Source organism: Martes martes (assembly GCF_963455335.1).
Source record: "Martes martes genome assembly, chromosome: 5".
Lineage (NCBI taxonomy): Eukaryota > Metazoa > Chordata > Mammalia > Carnivora > Mustelidae > Martes > Martes martes.
The window spans coordinates 126,009,160-126,031,345 of NC_137892.1; the positions used below are offsets into that span (position 1 = coordinate 126,009,160).

At 35.9% G+C, this 22,186-nt stretch overlaps 1 protein-coding gene across 1 annotated transcript; it reads left to right on the plus strand.

Moving 5' to 3' along the window:
• Positions 1-60: 60 nt before the first annotated feature.
• LOC308343353 (sperm-associated acrosin inhibitor-like) lies at positions 61-21,947 on the plus strand (the record flags this gene model as incomplete). Its single annotated transcript, XM_080804370.1, has 4 exons — positions 61-127; positions 1,086-1,123; positions 2,284-2,399; positions 21,893-21,947. 4 exons carry the CDS (start codon positions 61-63, stop codon positions 21,945-21,947), a joined length of 276 nt encoding a protein of 91 aa, XP_080660496.1.
• Positions 21,948-22,186: the final 239 nt, after the last annotated feature.

A 22,186-nucleotide genomic window follows, 5' to 3' on the forward strand; every position in this document is an offset into this window, starting at 1 on the left:
GATTGTCCCTGCGCCATATGTTATAACGTCTCTGTGGGTTTCTTCCACAGACTTGGTAAAATGTCCTTCTTCTTGACATGGATCAAAGCTATTTTTATCATTGCCTTGGCATTTCCTCATTATTCCGGTAAGTACATTTTTCAGTCCTGGATGAAGCATTTCCCATATCTTAGAAATGCAGCAAACAACTGCTATTATCTAAAAATGGAGGAGTTTGATTTATAGGATTTATAAATCTTAAACTGGCAAAATGAAACAGAGTATGTTAGAAATACCTTTTGAAATTGCGTCAGTGAGTTGCCTTATCTCATTTCCCACCTTAAAGACGTGGAGACAAAGAGGTGGTTAGGATGAACTTGCAGAATGAACTTATCTTTTTGTTCATCTATGACTAAAGATATTTACCTTTTTTTTTTTTTTTCCTTTTTGGAGGTCGGATTCCATGGTTGCTAAACGCACAGTGTGGAAAGTCATGGTGTCGTCTAGGTCTGACATTCCTTGAAAATCTGATTTGTTGTTTGCCACCTCTGAGTCAAGGGCTTGTATAAGGAAAGGATGATTCCTCTGCTAACAACTTATGCTCCTTAAAGCCCAAGGTAGCCCATGAATTTCAGAATAAAGTACCTGTGAGGTAGAGGAGAGATCCCTGATATTAGACCTGAGTACTAATTAATTAAATAATAATTATTTTCTTCATATTAAGTGACTTTTTGCAAGGCATATAAGTGGCACTAAGCAAACCATTGTCTTCGCCAACTAGGATGTCTTATCTATAAAAATGGGGGGGAAATCACAATTACAGTATTTATAGGAGAGTTTGATGATTATTAAATAATACATTAGATAATTTTCACAAAGCGAGACTAATTTGGAGTTATTTTTCTACATCTGAATTTAGTTTATGAACTTACTGTTTTGATACTGCTATAAAAGGCTCATCTCATTATTCGCAGGGTCTTGATTAGGCAATTTGTATAATATTTTGCTACTAAAAGATGTGGGTACTTTTCACTGGAGGCTCTGATGGTTTTCCCTTCTTCTTCCTCATCTTATTTTTAATTTGTGTGTGGGGGGCTTGGTTGCAGAAACTTCTTTTAAAGGTTTCCCAGAAAGTCGTCAAATGGTAAGTTAATACTGATTACTTCAGGAATTAAAATTCATTTTTTTATATTGTAAGTTTTAACAACAAATTTCACTGTGTACAACAGAATGATCCTTCAAAAGTAACAAACAGTTTTATTATTACACTAAGTTCAAGAAACAGAATCTTGCCAGACAAATAAAATCATTTGACATTAAAGAAAAGGTAAAAATATCTCATTACTTAAGAATTCCATTATTAGTTATAGCCTTGTTATAGACAAGTGTCCGTTATGGGTTAAGGGGTGTTTAAAGTAGAACTGTTTATTCTAGCAAAATAAGAGGATTTTTAAAAAAACAAAGACATTTAGAAAGCAGGTTATATAAGAATATACACATTATTGTTTACTTATGTAAATAATCAACACTTCCATCATTAAGCAAATTACATATCTATATGGTTATATACACATATGCAAACACTCATATATATAAATTCATACAACTGGGGTAATAATCTGAAACTATCAGGTTACATAGTAGTGAAACTATTGAGAAAGACAAGGGAATTATTAACAATTGTCTTACGATTTTCTGTGGTATGAAATATAGTTGGTTTTTAAACTGCATGGGTCCACTTATACACAGATTTTTTCACAGAACAGTACAATCTGTCTTCCTTATGATTTTCTTAATATTTTCTTTTCTCTAGCTTTATTGTAAGAACACCATATATAATACATATACAAAACATGTGTTAATTGACTGTTTACATTGTCAGAAGGCTTCTGGTCAACAGTAGAGTATTGGTATTTAAGTTTTGGGGGAGTCAAAAGTTATATGTGGAATTTCAACTGTGTAGGGTGGGGTGGTCCTTACCTCTAAGACCCTCACTGATCAAGGGTCAACTGGGGAAAATCTGACCTTAGTATGAGGAGAAGTGCAGGCAAAGTGCCCAAATTATAAAAATACAGTTTGCCATTTGAATTTTTTTAGAAAAATAATGAGTTTGTAAAAATATACTAAAAAATATTTTATGTGTAAGTGGACTTGTGGGTACCTTTATGTTTATTTTTATAAACCTCAATATAGAATATATTTATTCCATTTTAATGCATAACATTTTCTATTAAGATTAAAGGACATTTTATTTAAAAAGTTCATTACTTGATACATTTTATGTTGTCTCTTTATGTTTAACAGCCAAGCTGTGATGTGTATATACATCCATCACATTTTTGTACAAGAGAAAAGGATCCAGTCTGTGCAACCAATGGTCAAACTTATTCCAATACATGTGTTTTCTGCAATGAACAACTGTAAGAACAATTGTAAGACTAAATATGGCTCTCCCAAAATAATGAAGAAACCATCATAGAATGATAGGAAAACCCATGTTTTTGATAGCCTAGGCACAGTATATACAGAAAATAACTACTCTCTCTGTAAAAGCCACAGAAACACACTTGTACCTTTCCCTGAAATTCTCATTTCTAGAAGCAGTTTTGTATTTGACCTCTCAAATATAACTCTGTAGATATTCTGCAAATGTATAAGTCAACTAGTTGAACTTAATTTAATTATTAGGATTTACGAATGACAGTCTAGCGACTGATATAATTCCAAAGTCCAGATGATAAATGGTAGGTAGTCTCCATGGTGTAGCTGCAAGCTAATATGGGGCATTATTGAGGAAGCTACAGAACTCTGAAATCCATCACAGCGGGCTTGTTCATGCTAAGAAGTGCTTCTCTGATGCTCCACTCTGTCTCTTGAACTCCTTGACACACTCCAAACCTTTTTTAGAAGCACTCATTCTGGAACCTTCCATGTAAACCCCTCTCCTGTATCCTTCACTCAAAAGGAGTTTGCAGTATTTCAGTTTGGTCAATTTTTCTGAGTCACCATTTTCTATCATATATATTTCTTGTCCTTTAATCTGAAAATCTCTACTCCTCTCCTCTCTCAGATCTGTGAAGGTTCCAAGACCGAATCAGGACTGAGTGTGTAGGAAGAGCTAAACAGCCTCAGGTGTGGGGGGAACATGTGCAGTGCTGCCGAGCAGGCAAAGCCCACTGCCTGTGGCACAGCCTCTACACGCTATGCCATTTTCAAATTCTCTTCATTGTGGAGCACTTGGTGCAATACCTAGAGATTTTAAATGTTGTTTTTGGTTTTTTTTTTTGTTAATAATTTCCTTTTTTTTCTTTTTTCTTTCTTTACAGTGAAAGTGGCGGAGCATTTCAGTTTGGTTATTATGGTCGATGCTGATTTCGCCTGAGCTACATTCCTATGGCTTTTATTGTGATCCAGTTTTGTGGTAGATTCTACAACCAGTTAGAATCTCCTCAGTCAGGGTTTTAAATTCCTAGATAACCAGACAAAGACTTCTATTGTATTAAGATGGAATATAGGTTGCTGAAGAATTTTCCTAAGATCCTATGATTGAGAGATCTTTTCTTTTCTATCCCCAGTTATTCAAAGACAACTGAAAAATTATTTTAATTGTGTGTCTCGTAACTGAACAAGATAAAACCTAATGCAATTTAAAAGCATAAATATTTCAATCAACACAATGTTCAATAATATTATCCTTTTAAAATACCCTTTCTTTCATTGGTTAGTGGATAAAAAGACATGAATACTGTTGGTAACTATAATTAAATATTTTCAAAGGTGAACAAATACCTTTCTTGTGTATTTATTAAAAATACACACACTTGGGCTCCTCTTTATCCTAAACAATCAAAACCTCTAAGAGAGGGATCTGGGAATTTGATACTAATATGTACTCCAGGTTAATCTTACGATTACAAATGTCAGGCAATATGCACTTAAATTCTAAAACATGGGTCTGTCTATCATTGAATGACTTAGAGCGTCTGTTCAACGATATTGTAAGATTTCCAAGGTTTGGAAGATAATTTATATAATTTTCTTTTTCTCTCATGGATCCATCAAGAGAAAAGTTGGTGATCCTGGGGTGCCAGACAACTCTGTGTTCATCAATACAGTCTATCCATTTGTAGTCCAAGTCCAGTGATTCTCTATTTCTTGATCTCTCAGCCAACAAGAAACAAGCTTTATTTGGGTGGTTATATGTTCATTTGAAGCTTGATTTTAATGGCAGAAATGTAGACTGATTACTAGAAGACAAGTATCAATCTGCTACACTAGCAAGCCTGCTCTCCTTTTCACTAAACACTTCCACCTCTAAAAGATTGATGTATGTGGGAGTTACATATTCATTTACATCTTTAGTATTGATTCTTAATGAAAATGTCCATTAGAATGTAGACATTAGAGCCACATTATAAAAATGCTTTCAGTCGGGGCGCCTGGGTGGCTCAGTGCGTTAAAGCCTCTGCCTTCGGCTCAGGTTATGGTCTCAGGGTCCTGGGATCCAACCCCGCATGGGGCTCTCTGCTCAGCAGGGAGCCTGCTTCCTCCTCTCTCTCTCTGTCTGCCTCTCTGACAACTTGTGATCTGTCTCTCTGTCAAATAAATAAATAAATAAATAAAAACCTTTTTAAAAAAATGCTTTCAGCCACTTTCATAGACTTTTTCATTATAGATGACATGTATAAAAAACATTCAGTGAATGCTGGTAAATTTATACATGTATTGTTTTTCCTTTTATTTAACATATTATTTTTAAAAAATCGCTACCGTCTGTTAAGCCCTGTATTAATGGTAGGGAAAGATTGCTAGGAAAAGGGGGTACTACTATTGTCTTCTAGGATCTTTGGGTATACTGATGGAAGTTAGTATCCGTCAGCCATGGGAATTCTACCTCATTGATTGTCCTCCTTCGTATTTACCCAAAGGAATTAAAAATTTGTGTCCACACAAAAATCTTTATAATGTAGTAGCTTTACCCATAATTGCCAAAACTTAGAAGAAACCAGGATGTCCTTCAATATGTGAATGGGTAAAAAAAACTGTGGTAATCCAGACAACAGAATATTATTCAGCCGTAAAAAGATGAACTATCAAGCCATGAAAGACATGGAGGAGACTTAAATGCATATTACTAAGTGACAGAAGCCAATCTGGAAAGGCATATTTTTAATGATTCCAACCATATGGCATTCATGAAGAGGCAAAACTATGAAGACAGTAAAAAGTTCAGTTTTGTCAGGGGAGAGACATAAAAAGGAAGAGCACAGGGAATGTTTAAGCCAATGAAAAACTCTCTTGTGATGTTATAATGATAAATATATTTCATTAAACTTTTGTCCATACTTATAAATGTACAACACTAAGAGTAAGCCATAGGAAAACTATGGCTTTAGGGTAAGTATGATGTGTCAATGTAGATTCATCCTTGGTAAAAATATACCATTTTGGTGAATGATGATAACAGGGGAACATATGCATGGGGGAGGAGCAGAGAGTATAAAGGAAATCTCTGTACCTTCCTCTCAATTTTCTTATAAATCTAAAACTGCACTAAAACAATAAGGTCATAAAATACCAATTGAGCATATGCGTATGAATTTATTTTGACTCCTTACTCTATTCTATTATTCTGTGTCAATCTTTATGCCAGTACCATACTTTTTTCACTATATCTTTGTAGTGTGTTAAATCTGGGTATGTAAATCCTCCAACTTTGTCCTTTTTCAAGATTGTTTTGGCTACCCAGAGTCCCTTGAAATCCAATATGAATTTTAGTATTAGATTGTCAATTTTGACAAAAAAGACGGTGGGAATTTTGATCAGCATTACATTAAAGGTACAGGTTGCTTTAGGGATTATTGATATTTTAACGAGATTAAGTCTTCCAAACTATGACCATGGGATCTGTTTCCATTTCTTAAAGTTTTCTTTAATTTCTTTTAGCAGTGCTTTTTAATGTTCTTAAAATTTTTTTAAAAATCTCTTAAAAATTCAGCTTGTATTTATGTTTCTTCTTTAAAAAGTTTTTATTTGAGGATAGTTGATACACAATGTTATTTTGGTTTCAAATATACAACACAAGGACTCAATATCTCTATATGCTGTGCTCACCAATCGTACCTACCATCTGTCAATATAACAACACTATTACAGTATCATTGACTGTATTCTTCATGCTGTGTCTTTTATTCCTGTGACTTATTCATCCATCTCCCACTCCCCCTCACCCTTTTTGTCCACCCCTCCAACCCCCTTTTCTCTTGCATTCCTCACTTTGTTCTCTGTATTTTTAGGTCTGTTTCTTAACAATATATATTTTTTTAATTCTTAGTGTGCAAAGGTTTCATTGGTTAAATTTATTTCTAAATATTTTACTATTTTAGATATGTGTAAATTGTATAAACAGAATCAGTTTTCTTCATTTTGGGGGAAATTATTCATCACTAGAGCATGAAATACAATGGATTTGTTAAATATTGATTTTTATAGTCTCTAATTTTACTGAACCTTTTAATTTGCTCTAATAGTTTTTTTTTTTATTGTGGTAAAAAACATGTAACCAAAATCCATCATCTCAACCATTTCCAAACATGCAACTCAGTAATGTTAAATATATTAACATTTTGTACAACTAATCCTCAGACATTTTTCATCTTGTAAAACTGAAACTTTACCCTCATTAAACAACTGTCCACTTCTTCTCCCCAAATCTCCTGGCAGGCAGAATTCTACTTTCTACTTCTATGAATTTGACTCTTTCTATGAATTTTATAAGTGTAATCATGCAGTGTTTATCTTTTTGTAACAGTTTATGTCACTTTGCATAATATCTTCAATATTTATCCATGTTGTAGTATTGTCATGATTTACTTTCTTTTCAAGGGTGAAAACCACTACATTGTAGTACATGCCACATTTTATTTACCAGTTCATCTATTGATGGACACTTGGATTGTGTCCTACTCTTGACTATTGAGAATAGTGCTGTTATAAATATGAATATGCCAATATTTATTCAAGATCCTCATTTCGGTATTTTTGGAAATATACTTTTAGTGATCATGTGTCTATGTGTCTTGGTGTGGACCTCCTGGGATTGATTTTGTTGGGGAATCTGTACCTCCTGGATCTGGATTTCGGTTTCCTTCCCTAGATTATGAAAATTTTCGGCTATTATTTCTTCATAAATTTTTTGCCAAAATTGTTCTGGGATCCCTACAATGCAAATGTTATTATTATGCTCGATGGAGTCACTGAGTTCTCTAAGTCTCTTCTCATTTTGCATAATTCTTTTCTTCACTTTCTCAGCTTGATTACTTTCCATTACTTTGTCTTCCAGGTCATTAATTCATTCCTCTGCTTCCTTTAGCCTGCTATTTATTCCATCAGCTGTATTTTTAATTTCATTTATTGTGTTCTTCAACTCTGATTGGTTCCTTTTATCTCTGTGTAAGGGCCTCACTCCTCTATTCTTTTCTCAAGTCCAGTGAGTGTCTCTATGATCATCAAATTCTTTAAACTCTCTATTAGGCATTTTACTTATCTCAGTTTTCCTTGTGATTTTGTCCTGTCATTTCATTTGGGAGATATTCCGCTATCTTTTATTTTTCCTAGTTCTCTACGTCTGTTTCTATGTGTTAGGAAAATCAGCTACTTCTCCTGCTCTTGAAAGTAGTGGGTGGGGCACACACTTTTAAAAAGGTGGCACTGGTTCTCTTTCACAGGGGATATGCAGCTGCTATGGAGACCAGGGCCAGTCAGGGCTGCTCCAGCAAGGGTGCCAGAGCTAAGCTCTTGGAGACCTAAGTGCAGCTGACTTTTACTGTTGTAAATACTCACAAACTTCAGTGTCTCTGATTTCCACAGCCAAATGTTATGGGGATTTATGTTCCCTATGCATGTTCCCTGGTGTGATAGTCTGTTTCTTGCCCCTCTCCAAACTCCCAGCTCCCTCCCTCCTGTGGCCAGACCTGCAGGTTTTAGCTCCCCACCCTGTCTCTGCCCTTCCTACCCTCTTCATTGTGCCCCTTTCTCTACATTTAGTTGTGCAGTTTGTTCTGCCAGTCTTTGGGTTGATTTCTGGGTTATTTGTACTGAGGTGAGTGTTATCTAGTTGTATCTATGGGATGAGATGAGCTTAGGGTCCTCTTATTTTGCCATCTCTTGCAGATATTCCAATTTATGACTTTTGATTGGGGAGTTTAATATATTCACATTTAAATAGCTACTAATAGTGAAGAAATTATTATTGCCATTTTTAACTTGTTTTCTCTATATCTTATAGATCTTCTGTTCCTCATTTCCTTCCTTACTGCTTTCCTTTGTGTTTAGTTGATTTTTTTGTAGTGATATATTTTAATTCCCTTCTTATTTTCTATGTATATGCTATAGAAATTTTCATTGTGGTTTCCATGAGAACTACATATGACATACTAAAGTTGTAACATAAATATACTATTGGTTTTTTAGAGTTTTTATTTTAATTTCAGTTATTTAACATACTTGAATATACTATTGTTGTAATAATCTGTTTTAAATGGATAACACTTAACTTTAATTGCATAAAGTTTACTCCATTCCAGGCCTGCCCCTTCACTTTATTTTATTGACCTCACAAATTCTCTTTTTATATTGCCTCTCAACTAACATAAATTCAAAATAATTTTTATGCCCTATTCTTTTAAATCTTATAAAAGAATGAAAAGTGGATTTATGGACCAAAATTACAATAATATGGGGTTTTATCATTGTCCATGCATTTATATTCACTGGAGAACATTTTCAAATCATTTTGAGTTATTCTTTATTGGCCTTTCACTTCAAATTGAAAGTCTCTCTTTATCATAATTTTTTGTAGGGTAGCTTTAAAGGTAATGAACATCTTCATCTTTTATTTCTCTGGGGATGTCTTAATTTACTCCCTCATTTTTGAAGGACAATTTTGCCAAATGTAGAATTCTTACTTGGCAGTTTTTTTTCTTTATCACCTTAAATTTATCATCCACTATCTTCTGTTCTTCAAGATTTCTACTGAGAATTCTTGGTCCTAATCCCTGCTGACAATACACAGAAGAAGGGAAGTCTAATGTATGGAATATAAACATCTTTCCTGCAGTTTCAGTTCTAGGCCTCAGTTTGCTTTTTCCTCAAATACCCTGCACCAGAAGTCTTGGTCAGCCACAGGCATTTTTAATGGTGTCTATGTAAATAATTCAAAGACCTAGTGTAAGCATAATACTCATTTTACTATAAAAAAGGGTATTTTCTCTACTCGTGAGATGTGGGTTCTTCAGTTAAATTGGCACAAAACATTACTAGTCTCCAAAAGTTTCTTTCTACATTCTGGGCTTCCTCACTACTAAATATAGCAGATAGGATTAAGGTGGCACATGCCTACCAAACACACAACTTAACTGCAGATAGTTTAAGTGTTTTATTCCTATTCTTCACACACGTATACGATAGATACTATACTTCTCATATAAACAAAACTGTGGATGCAAACTTTATGATTGAATACTGAGTCAAGGTTAGTCAGTGATAGACGGGATTTGTACTTGGGTTTTTGAACGGCCAGAGCTCTTTCCACTGAGTCAGACTGAAGAAGGTTAGTTAATAAAGGAGAAAATAATGATGAACAAATATCTGCCTTTTCTTTTTAAAGATTTATTTATTTGAGAGAGAGAGAAGGAATGAGCAAGGGGAGGAGCAGAGGAAGAGGGAGACAAGCAGACTGCCAGCTGAGCAGGGAGCCTGATACCGGGCTCCAACCCAGGACCCTGAGATCATGATCTTGAGCCAAAACCAAGAGTTGGATGCTCAACCAACCGAGACACCCAGGCACCCCTCTCCCTTCTCTTTAAACGCTTCCTGTGTCTCTCAAATATCTCTGATGGAAAGAACAAATTTTAACCATATAATTTAAGACAGTGTCCCATCCTGTTTCAACTTCATTCCCCAGATTTCTCTCTCCTGCTCTAAAAAAATGACTTCTGGAGACCAAACACACAGGATAGTTATTATAGTCAACAATACTGTTTTATAAACTTTAAAGCTGTTAGGAGACTAAATTTTAATTGTTCTCACTACAAGAAGAGGAAGAAGAAGAAGAAGAAGGAGGAGGAGGAAGAGGAAGAGGAGGAAGAGGAGGGTTGGGGAGAGAGGGGAGAGAGGAGGAGTGGGAGGAGGGGGAGGAGATTTAAGTGATGTGATAGAGGTGTTGGCTAATACTCCATTCATAACCATATTGCAATATGTTAATGTACCAAATCAACATTTGCTCACCTTAAATTTACACAATGTTGTATGTCAATTATATTTCTATTACAAAAACATATTTGCATCCTGTCTTCTTAACAATCTTCCTTAAACCTGTCTGCCCTTGAAACTCATTGGGAACTCTTATAATGTACTAATGCCCAGGGCTCATCTACTAATAATCAATTCACAATTTTGACGTCAGAACAGGGTATTCATACTCTTGAAGTTTCCCCTATGATTCTAATATGCCTGTAGTTTTAAAAAAAATATTAAATGCTTAGGTCATTAATTATCAAATAATCATTCCCAAACTCTTCTTTTTCCTGCTTGATCCTCTTGTCCTTTTTCCATTCACTTGCTGGGAAAGCTTTCATGTTTATCTTTGGATCTTATCTTAGGATAAGATATCTTAGGGTCTGGGATCTTAGGATCTATGATGCTTCCCTGTACCTCTGGGGATCAAGTTGTCCTCAAACCTCCTGTTGAGGAAGATCTATTGAGAAGTAGTGTGACCTACTTTACAGTCCCAAAGAAAGACAAGAATATCTCTGCGTCTTTTCTGCCCCGGGGCCATCAATCTTACCCCATCAATCTCCTCCCCCACAGACAAAGAAAAGAAACTTAACTGGAAGGAGATGGCTGAGGAGGAAACATAAACAAGGTAGCCAGAGTGTCCAGAGCTGTTGACTCCCTATTATCTCTCTGTGTCAGGTGAGTCAGGTGGGGTATCTATGGAGGTGGCCCTGGTGTGTGGTACTGCTGTGAGGATTGCTCCAGGTCTGTATTTCCGGAGATAATCAGTTCCTATTTCCTGAGGAAAAGAACTGAGATTCAAATGTGTAGTTTTTAAAAATGCAGCTAAGCTTTTTCTTGACTAACTAAAAGTTGGGGGAATAATCAGTCCTTCCATTTTGTTAATAGATATTATGGGGGACTCTCTTGTATATCTTTGTGGGGGGGGGTTCCAACTGATGAGACTTTATGTTTTACTGAATCATAGGATTGTAGGAAGGTAGAAGGGAATAGTAATTCCTTTAGAAGTAAGAAATATTTAAAAACCGGGTTCTGGATTCTTTCCAGGTATCCAATTTAGCCTATATCAATGTTATAAATGTTCTTAAAGCTTTCTTCCACAGACTTGATTAAATGTCCCTCTTGTCTTCAAGAATCAAAGTTTTTTTCATCATTCCTTTCTTATTTCCTTGTTATTCTGGTGAGTTGATTTTTATTCCTGGGTGGAACACTACGTATACTAGAAACAAATGCAAGAAGCAACTGCTTTAATTTTGGAAAAGAGAAACTGATCTTATGGAGTTTGGAATTCATAAACCAGTAAAATGAAACAGGCACATAATCCAAATGCCTTAAATTACTTTCGTTATTCTCACTTCCTACATTATAGAAGTGCAATGGAATGATAGATTACAATAAGTAGTAGTTTTTAGGTCTTTGTTCATCTGTGACTCAAGAACTTCGACTAAATTCTTTTTCCTTTTAAGGCCCAGATTTCATGATTTCTAAGCGCAAATGTGGGAAGAATGACGTCTTCTAGGTCTGATATTCCTTGATAACCTGCTTTGTTGTTTGCCAGCTCTGAGTCTACTAAGTTAAAGCTTTGTGAAGAGGAGGACTCATTGATTCTTTTTTTTTCTGACAACTTATCTACCTTTGAAGCTCAAGATTGTCTATGAATTTCAGAATAAGGTAGTTGTGAGGTATCAATTGGAGCCCCCAAAATAAGGCAAGTACTGATTAATTTTTCCTACTTAAGTAAATGCATGCAAAACATTTTCTTCCTTGATAGTAGGATAGCTCCTTTAAAAATTTATTTAAAAGAAGGTATGTTCAAGCAGAGTATGCGGTGTTATTAAGAAATAGCATACACACTGGTTTTCCACATAGCTAGATTAATTTGGAAATTAAATTTTTAAAAGACTTGTCTCATTATAAATTTTTTTTTAACTACTCCCACAAAATTCTCATTTATTAGGTGCAATGAGTAGGCAATTTACTTCAATTTCTGCTGCAAATAGATTTGGATGCCTCTTACCAGAGACTACCTTGTCTGTTTGTTTGTTTGTTTACTTGTTTTTAACTTTTCTTATCTGCTTTGGTTGCAGAAAATGGCTTTGTAAAATCATCCATATTTAGAACAAAGTTTCAGTAAGTTATTCCTGATTGATTTGGAAGTAAAAAAGATAAAATTTTAACCTTATTTTATTGAAAAATTTAACATTAAATTTACCAAATGTACACTAGAATGAGGTTTCCCAAAGTAAAACATATATTTTTTTATTATACCAAATTCAAGAAATATAGTCTAGCCAGCAATACAAAACCATTTGCCACTACCTGCTTTATTATATAAGATGATAAAATGCATATTCTTCTACCCCAAGATGCTATTTATTGGCAATAAGGTGCTGTTGTGCACAAGAATCTGAGAAAGAGAACCTGGGTGGCTCAGTTGGTTAAACATCTACCTTTGGCTCAGGTCATGATCCCAGGGTCATGGGATTCTGTCCCACATGGGGCTCCTTGCTCAGCAGGGAGCCTGCTTCTCCCTCCACCTCTGCTGATCGCCCTCCTTGTGGCCTCTCACTTTCTCTCTGTCAAATAAATAAATAAAATCTTTTTTAAAAAAAGAGTCTAAAAAGAGAAAAGTGTGTTGAAATAGAATTATTCAGCCTCATAAAACAAGTTAAAAAAATGAACAACCAGGAACGCCTGGGTGGCTCAGTTGGTTAAGTGGCTGCCTTCGGCTCAGGTCATGATCCCAGCGTCCTGGGATCGAGTCCCACATCGGGCTCCTTGCTCAGCAGGGAGCCTGCTTCTCCCTCTGCCTCTGCCTGCCACTCTGTCTGCCTGTGCTCGCTCGCTCTCTCTCCCTCTCTCTCTCTCTGACAAATAAATAAAATATTTAAAAAAAAATGAACAACCAAATGATAAATGTAGTGTTAGATAATAATGACTTCCATACATTCACATAGTGGAATGTTACATAGAGGTGAAACTATAGCTCTAAATAATAGCAGCATATATATATAAGATCAGAAAGAAGTGTAAAAAGCAAGTCCTATAAGAATATATATATATTGTTTTCATTGTATAAATTACTAAGATACCATAAAGTAAACATATATATGAATACACGTATGAATTTGAAATGTATAAATATTGAACTTTAGTGAATATATTTATTGATATGCAGTGAAATTACAGAGGAATGCAGGAACTAGTCAACAGAAAATTCAGTTTGGTGATTTCCTCTGGTAAAGGGGGTTGAAGGAGATGTGATCTGCTGGAGAAGATCGTAAGTATGGATTTGCTACATAATAAAAATACTTGTGCCAATTACTTGGCCTTTTTCTTAGCAGAGGGTCTATATATCTAAAGAAATGGTAATTTTTAAAACTTTCTACTGGGTTGTATATACACAGAAATTTGTCTTTGTACCTATATATTGATTATATTTACCTTATTGTGTATATATGATGTTTCATTTAAAAATGAATTTTATTCAAGTGTTCATTATCCAGTAAACTTATGTTGCCTTTCTGTTTTACAGTCACTTTGTGGAGTATATGATAATCCAGCACAAACTTGCAAACTTGCAGAGAATATTATCCAATCTGGGCAACCAATGGCCAAACTTATTGGAATAAATGTGTTTTCTGCCTTGCCGTGATGTAAGACCACAGTAGTAAATGTGCACTTTCTAAGAAATGAAATGACAATTATAGAATCTTAGTACATCTGTGTTGATGGTACTCTAAACACAGAATACACAGAAAATAACTAATATTTCTGTAAAAGTCAAAGAAACCCACTTGTATCTTTCCTTGAAATTCTTATTTCTAAAAGTCTCATGTTTGAGCTCTCAGACCATAATCATGCTGGGTGTTCTGCAAACATATAAATCAATTAATTTAACTGACTATGAATTACTAATGGCAAATGCACAACCAGTATGATATAATTCTCTGATGCTCTTCAGTAGATCTCTGCTATACTCTAAAATCCATCAAATGAGCCCACTCATGCTGGAAAGAACCTACTCTGATGGCCAGGTTTGTCCCCTGAACTTCATGAGAACTTTTCAAACCTTCTTCAGGCTGCAGGGCATTCTGGTATACTTCTACCAAAACTTCCTCTCCTTTCTCCTTTATCCTGAAGGAATTTGTGGTCTAATGGCTCTGCCAAGCTTTCTTGCCTTGTCCATATTTTTTTTCTCAGATGTTTCCTCTCCTAAAATCTTTTCCTTTACAATCCTAATGGTCATCTGTTTCTCAAGAACCACTCTCACAATCCCTAATCCTTTCCTTTCTCAGGCAAGAGCAGGTTCTGAGCCTGAAGGCAGGGCTGAGCAAGTAGGGTCAGTATCCTCAGAGCAGGGGGCCTGGATAGCTCAATCGGTTAAGCCTCCAACTCTTGATTTCAGCTCAGGTCATGATCTCAGGGTCATGAGACTGAGCCCCACATTGGGTGCCGTGCTGGGCATAGAGCCTGCTTGGGATTCTCTCAGTCCCTCTTCCTCTGCCCCTCCCCGCCCCCACCTTGTGCACACTCTCTTGCTCTGTCTCTCAAAAAAAGAAAAAAAAAAATCCTCACAGCAAAGACCTGCAGGTTTGGGAGCAGGCGGGGCCCAGAAGTTTCTAGAAGTGAAGCACAGTGTCTCCTGGAGTCCTCATTCCAGACTTCTTCATGAAGTAGCACTTTGTGCATTTCTCAGGAGTTTAATGTATTCTGTTAATAATTTGTTTTTTCTTCCTCTTTCTTTCTAGAGAGGAAGTAGTAACAAATTTAAATTGTCTCATTTTGGTGAATGCTAAATTTTAATGGAGTTATATTTTTGTAGGGATTTTATTATAATCCCATTTTGCAGTGGGTTCTACAGTGTGCACAGTTGGAGTTTTTTAAATCAGGGTCTTAAATTCCTAGAAAACCCAGGTAAATCCTTCTATTGGGAACAAGATGGAATACTGGACATTCAAGTTTTTTCCAATTCTAAGATCCTGGGATTTCAGGGTTTTTATTCTTCAAGTTCTATTATCCAATGATAGCTTGAAAAAGTAATATATTAATTGCCTGTTTGATAACATAAAACTTAATGCAATCAAACTCCTAATATTTTGCTTAATAAATTGTTAAGTGGTGTTAGTTTTATTAAAATGCCCTTTATGTCTTTGCTGAATAGTAGGTTAACACAAATGCATACTCTTGGTAATTATACAGAGAAAAATTTGGAACTAAAAAGTTAATTTCCAAATATTATATTACTTGGATGTTTATAAAAAGTAGAGATACTGGAGATCTCTTTCCCAAATAATCAGAAACTTTTTTTTGATAGTTAGCTTTGATTTTTTTATTTAAATTCAATTCACCAACATATAGTACTTCATTAGTTTTTGATGTCAGTGAGAGAAAGACAATTATCGTATGGTTTCACTCATATGTGGAATATAAGGACTAGCACAGAAGATCATAGGGGAAGGGAGGGAAAACTGAATGGGGGAAATCAGAGAGGGAGACAAACCATGAGACTTGACTCTGGGAAACAAATTGTGGGTTGCCAAAAGGGAGGTGGGTGAGGGGATGGGGTAACTGGGTGATGGACATTAAGAAGGGCACATGATGAGATGAGCACCTGGTGTTATATGCAATGAATGAATCAAGAATCAGAAACTCTTGTTGAGAGTTTCTATAGCCATTATAGTGAGTGTGTTTAATAGTAATGGTTAAAACACTTTATTCAAGTAATAGAAACAGTTAAAAACACCTAATTCAAGATATTAAATTTATATATATACACTATAGCTTTAATGAAGAAAATACAAACAGAAATTAATAGAAGATAATATACCAAATATTAAAGTGGTTGCATCTTGGTGATGGAATTGTATATGTTTATTTTTCCAATTTTCTGACTCTTTCATCATAATAAGAAACATGTATTTACTATCATAAGGGATAAATAATCCTCAGTAAGGCAACAAAATGTCTAAAGGCTTTTAATGCTAAATAATCTTATTTTTCCTATCTTAATATTCCCAATGTTATATACCAAAGTGTTTCTTCCATTTCCCAGGTTGACATTTTGAGTTAGACTGGGCTTTATTAAGATCCAGGGAGGAACAGAAAGCTTTCAGGGTGCTCTTTTATTCAAGCTCAGGGTGCTCTTTTATTCAGGCGGAATACCTTCAGCTTGCACAGCCATGATTGCTATCCAGCCCCAACGCTTTCTAAGCTACTATATGAGCATATCGATCTTGGTTCTTCTGAATCTGCTTATTCCTTTACAAACCTCCTAATGCTGCTTAGTTCCTCTGACCCCAGTGTAGAGCTATTACAACATACTCTACAAGGCACATATTGCAAAGTAGTTTTATGTCTTGGTAGTGATCACCAAAGTCTCCATATAACTCACCACTGTAAGTGCCACTTGGTTAGCACATAACTAACTGGAACTCCAGTTCTAACCAGTGCTAACAAACTCCAGTGCAAACTAATATTTCCCATTCATTCAAATACGAACGAATGAACTGGGCATAGAGCACCATTTCAGGTCCCACCAAAGAGCCTAAACTCTTAAAATGAGTTAGGTACCCATAATATAGGAATCTAAGTATCCTTTTTTTTTTTTCCAAGATTTTATTTATTTATTTGACAGACAGAGATCACAAGTAGGCAGAGAGGCAGACAGAGAGAGAGAAGAGGAAGCAGGCTCCCTGCTGAGCAGAGAGCCCGATGTGGGGCTCCATCCCAGCACCCTGGGATCATGACCTAAGACAAAGGCAGAGGCTTTAACTCACTGAACCACCCAGGTGCCCCTAAGAAGCTAAGTATCTTAACAGAGCCATTTATGGGAGGGTCTGAAGGAGTTTGGAAATGAATGCATCTTCCATCTCCATGAAAAAAAAGTTGATTTATAGAGATAGCCATTGTTGACCATAGGGTTATCAGTTGATTATGGAACCCACATTATGGAGGTACAGTTTGCCTAAAGACAAGTATCTAGTGGCCAAAATCAGGGAAAGAGCCTTTCCACTTTTCCCATACTTAACTTCTAACTGGCTGGCTGTTCACTTCCCAACTTCCTTTCATCTTTAGTTACTTTCAGGACACCTATACAAAGACTATATACCAAGCTTTAGCCTCAGACAACCAACAATACAAAAGGCAAGGGCACTATCACTCAACTTAACACTTTTCAGATCCAGAAATATCTAAATGTCACAAAAATGTTGTTTGTTCTACACCATGGCATTGTACTTATAAGCCCCACAAGAAAATGTAAATAAGTAGGGAAACATGGCATTTATGATCAGAAGATTTGAAATAATAAAGATGCCAATTTTTCCTAAAGTGACTCAGAATCGAGAAAAAAAAATCTGTCAAAATCCCAGCAAGATTTTCTGTAGATAACACCAAGTTTATCTTAAAATTTGCATGAAATGATGAAGAACTGAAATTGCTAAGATAATTTGAAGAAACAATTTGGAAGAGTCAAAATACCTGATTTTGAGTCTTAGTATCTACTTCTTATATAGATACGATAATTAGGACAGTGTGGAATTGGTGGATATGCATATTTGATATGCATATTCAATATGCATGTATGTTTAGTGTATAGATTCTATTCCATTGATATGTATATATGTGTATTGTAGAGAGCAAAATGGAGTCTTTCTTGTCAAGCAGGGACCTGTGTTAACAAATAACACAGATAGTTCAAGGTACTGCAGCTACGAGATATCAATATTGAGACATCATGGGGCCTAGCGTCTGCTGACACCCCAGAAGTGATAACAGGCAGAGCCAGAGGAGGTCTGCAAGGGGCCCGAGACCAATTAAATCCCTTTCAAAAGGAGAGGATTTTGGCAACAAACTGCCAGACTCTTCAGACATGACCTTTTAAAAACGGCAGCTGCCCCCGGAGGCTCTGCTCAGTTGATGTCCATAGAGACCCGAGAGCCTCTGCTGCTTGCATACCAGAAGCAGTAAGTGCCGAGAGCTGGCCGAGACTTTATGTCAACTGTGGGCCCACCAACAGACGTCGCGTTTGTTCGTTCATTTCCTACAACCTTCTGTTACCTTGTCCTGCTCTGTGTGCTGTGTAAGAGGCCAAATTTAATCACATGGTGAAATACCATTGACTTGAGAATTCTGAACTTGCTTTCTTAATTGTGACTTGACTTTGCCTTATGATTGAATAAACCTGGCATTGTGGAAAGACACAACTTGTGGTATTTTTGTTACAGCAGCTTAGAAACCATTCATTCCATAATGCTTTTTGAACCAGGAAGTGGACTCTCAGAAATGAGCTTTTCTGAACCATCTTCTTCTTCTTCAGGAGCCTTCTTGGTGTTGTGACTTTTCAACTCTGTGTTAGGTCTATTACACTGTATAAGGCACGTAATTGCAAGTCGTTTTGTGTTTTGCAGATCATTACAAAAGCCACCTCACCAGGCATAATTGTAGATGGCCGTTAGTACCTAAACTGGGAAGCTTGTCCAAAATAATATTTTCAAGTCATACAACAAATATTAATTGTGCAACCTGAGATCATAGAGTAAGCGTCGGACACAGAACCCAAAGTCTAGGGAGAACAGAACGGCTTAAGAAAAGTGTAGAGTGGCCAAGACCAAGGAAAGACCCGTGTGTTTCCCTTTCACCTAGCATCCAGCTCAAATGCATCAGTTCTGCTCCTCCCTCAGAGTCACCACCAAGACTCCTCTTGCCTCTAGTTACTCCAGATACATACAAAGTCTAGGTATCCTGAACTGAATAAACGCTTCAGATAACCATCAGTCCAAATGCAGGTCGAGAGTGTACTTTAACAAAGCTCTCCAGTATGAAAAATCCAAACTATACGAATCAGTTTTATTTGTTCTATACCATGACGTGGCACTTAAAATTCATACATCCTTTGAGGTAATAATATTTTTAAAAAGATGCATAAAATAACATTTAATAAAAGACTGTATGTCAAATGCCATTTTTCTATGTTGTAGGTTATAGTAGTTGAATTATTTGAAATGACAAAGCAAAACTTGCAAATACGTATCTGTGGTATTTGTCTGATAAATAATTTGTACTCAATAGTAAGTCATTCAGTTCACCAAGGGTGAATTAGTTAATTTCAAAGGACCACTTTTATTTTTTTCTCTTTCTTTTTTTAATTTAAATTCAATTAGCCAACATATAGCATATCATTAGTCTTAGATAGTGTTCAACAATTTATCAGTTGCATATAACACCCAGTGCTCATCACTATCACATGCCTTCCTTAACGCCCATCACCCAATTACCCCATATCCCTACTCACCTCCCCTCCAGCAACCCTCAGTTTGTTTCCCGTAGCTAAGAGTCTCTCATGGTTTTTCTCCCTCTTTGATGACTTCCCATTCAGTTTTCTTTCCCTTCTCTGTGCATAATTCACTTGTAAAACTGTGACATATTCTCCATCTGAGGATTCAGAAAAGCTTGGGATACTAAACATTGTGAAGGGCCATAACTCTGGATTACCATATCCACATAACATTATTCAGTAAAACCCAGAAAAGTGTAGAGTCTATTAACTTTACTGATCTGAGCTAAAAAACCACAAAATTGCTCTTCTAATAGTAGTAAATGTTTGTTAACCCCACCAGAATTAAGTATAGAAGATCTGCCTATTATAAGGTTTGACTGATTTTCATTGTTTTAGGTTTATTGAAGTAAATTCACACATAATAAAATGCAACTTTGTAAGCTATAAATTAGACACACACAATTATGTAAGCCACTCCACTATTAAGATAGAATTTTTCCATCATCCTAAAAAATTACCTTTCACCATCTTGTCAATTCCTTCCATCAACCTCAGCCTCTGAAAACCACTTACCTAATTTCTGTGTTTGTTGACGATATTTGTGTTGAATTCAATTTATAGTCACAAAATTTCCATAAATAGAAGTGAGTTTCTCATAGTCTTTAACAAGCTTCATGCAGTGCTAACCCTTTACATAACCAAGACACGATGACAAAACCAGAAAATTGACATGGTATACTAGTATTGACTAAAATAATGACCATACTAAGATTTCAAAATTTTAAAAATGGATTCTACTTCTGTTTTTCCTTTTGGTGCCTCATTCTATGAAATTTTCCATTTAAGGGGAGCAGTGACACTGGGAAGACTGGACCCTGCTCTCTGTTCCCATCTGCCTTATTTTCATCATCTCAGTCTCAAAGTCATAGTATTCTCTACCTTTTCCACAATGTTGGTGGTAAGTGCGTTATGTTCTTCATGAAACTGCATTACATAATCCATTGTCTAACATTAACTTTACTGATTGATATCAAAACCTTTTAGCCTTCTGTACTAATAGGCAGTTTTTCTTGCTTGCTTTCTGCTGATAAATACATATAAAAGAAGTCCAGTGAAATGTACATAAGTGCTTCCCACTAGTTTCAATTCTAGACTTGCATTTATTTTTCCCACAAACATCTTACGTCAGAACAATTAGTCAGCTGCACATTTTTCTGATGGTATCTACATAAAAAATTTATGTATGCATAATTTCATTTTAGGATACTAAAGGAACACTTTCTAGACTTGAAAGAATTTAGGTTCTTGTATTGAATTGGCTATGAACATTACCATTTCAAATTTTTTTCTAAATTCTAGATTTCTTCAGTGTTTAAAAAAAAATCACTGGACGGCTTTCGGGTGACAAATAGGGTTCTCACACACAACTAAAGTGTGGACAGTTTTAATATATTATCTCTAGTATTTGTGACAAATCTATGAGACAGAAATTATTGCTCTCATACTTAAAATAAGTAAATGTGGGGCACCTGGGTGGTTCAGAGGGTTAAGTGTCTGACTTGGTTTCAGCTCAGGTTGTGATCTCAGGGTACTGGGTTCAAGCCCCATGTGGGGCTCTGCATTCTATGGGAAGTCTGCTCGAGGACTCTCTCCCTCTGCCCTTAACCCCCATACTCTCACACTTTCTCTCTCTCAAATAAATATTTTTAAAAACCTTAAAATACATAATGTACATTAGAAAGTTTAGACATAGGTGGGATTTGAACCAAACTCCCAAAGTGCTTTCCATTGAGTCAGTCTGTAAAGCTGATCGATTAGTTACAAAGAAAATAACTGAAAAGTCTCTCCTTTACTTGAAAAGCTTTCAGTAGCTCCCATGTACCCCTGAAGTAAAGATAAATTCATTTAACCTATAATATAGGTCGGTGTCCTATCTGGTATCAATTTCTGTCCCCAAACTTTCTTTTCTCCTATCCCAGAATTCACATTCTGCATTCTATCCCTGGGGTTCTCACACATGCCTGCAATTAAATTTCACATAAGAGCTTTTAAAACACATCAATACCAGGGACTCGTGTATTAATCATTGATTTACAGTTTTGATGGCAAGTTGGTACATCTTCAGGCTTCAAGATGTTTCTAGGTGATTCTAATATTCATGGAGTTTTTAAAACCACTAAGAACTTAAATACCCGTTGAATTAACATTTGCAAACTCCTTTTTCCCTGCTTGTTGCCCTTGTTCTTTCCTTGCTCACCTGCCTGGAGTTTTCACATATCTGACCTATCTTACAATCCATAACTACACTTACTACCCTCCTCTCTTCTCATACTTCAGAGTTCATCAGATTAAATTGTCTCCAAGCTTCCTGCTGAGTAAAGACGTATTGTGAAATATTTGTGAGGCATCTCTCATGACCTTGTGTTGTGACCCAAGCTAAATGTATCCTATCTTGGAGAATGTTCCATGAGTGCTTGAGTAGAATGTGTATTTTGATTCTGTTGGGTGCAATGTTGGGATATATCTGTTAGGTCCCTTCAGTCTGCAGTGTTGTTCACATCTGTTGTTTTCTTATTGATCCATCTGGGTGTTCTTTTCTTGAAAATGGGTATTAAAATACCCCTGTTATTA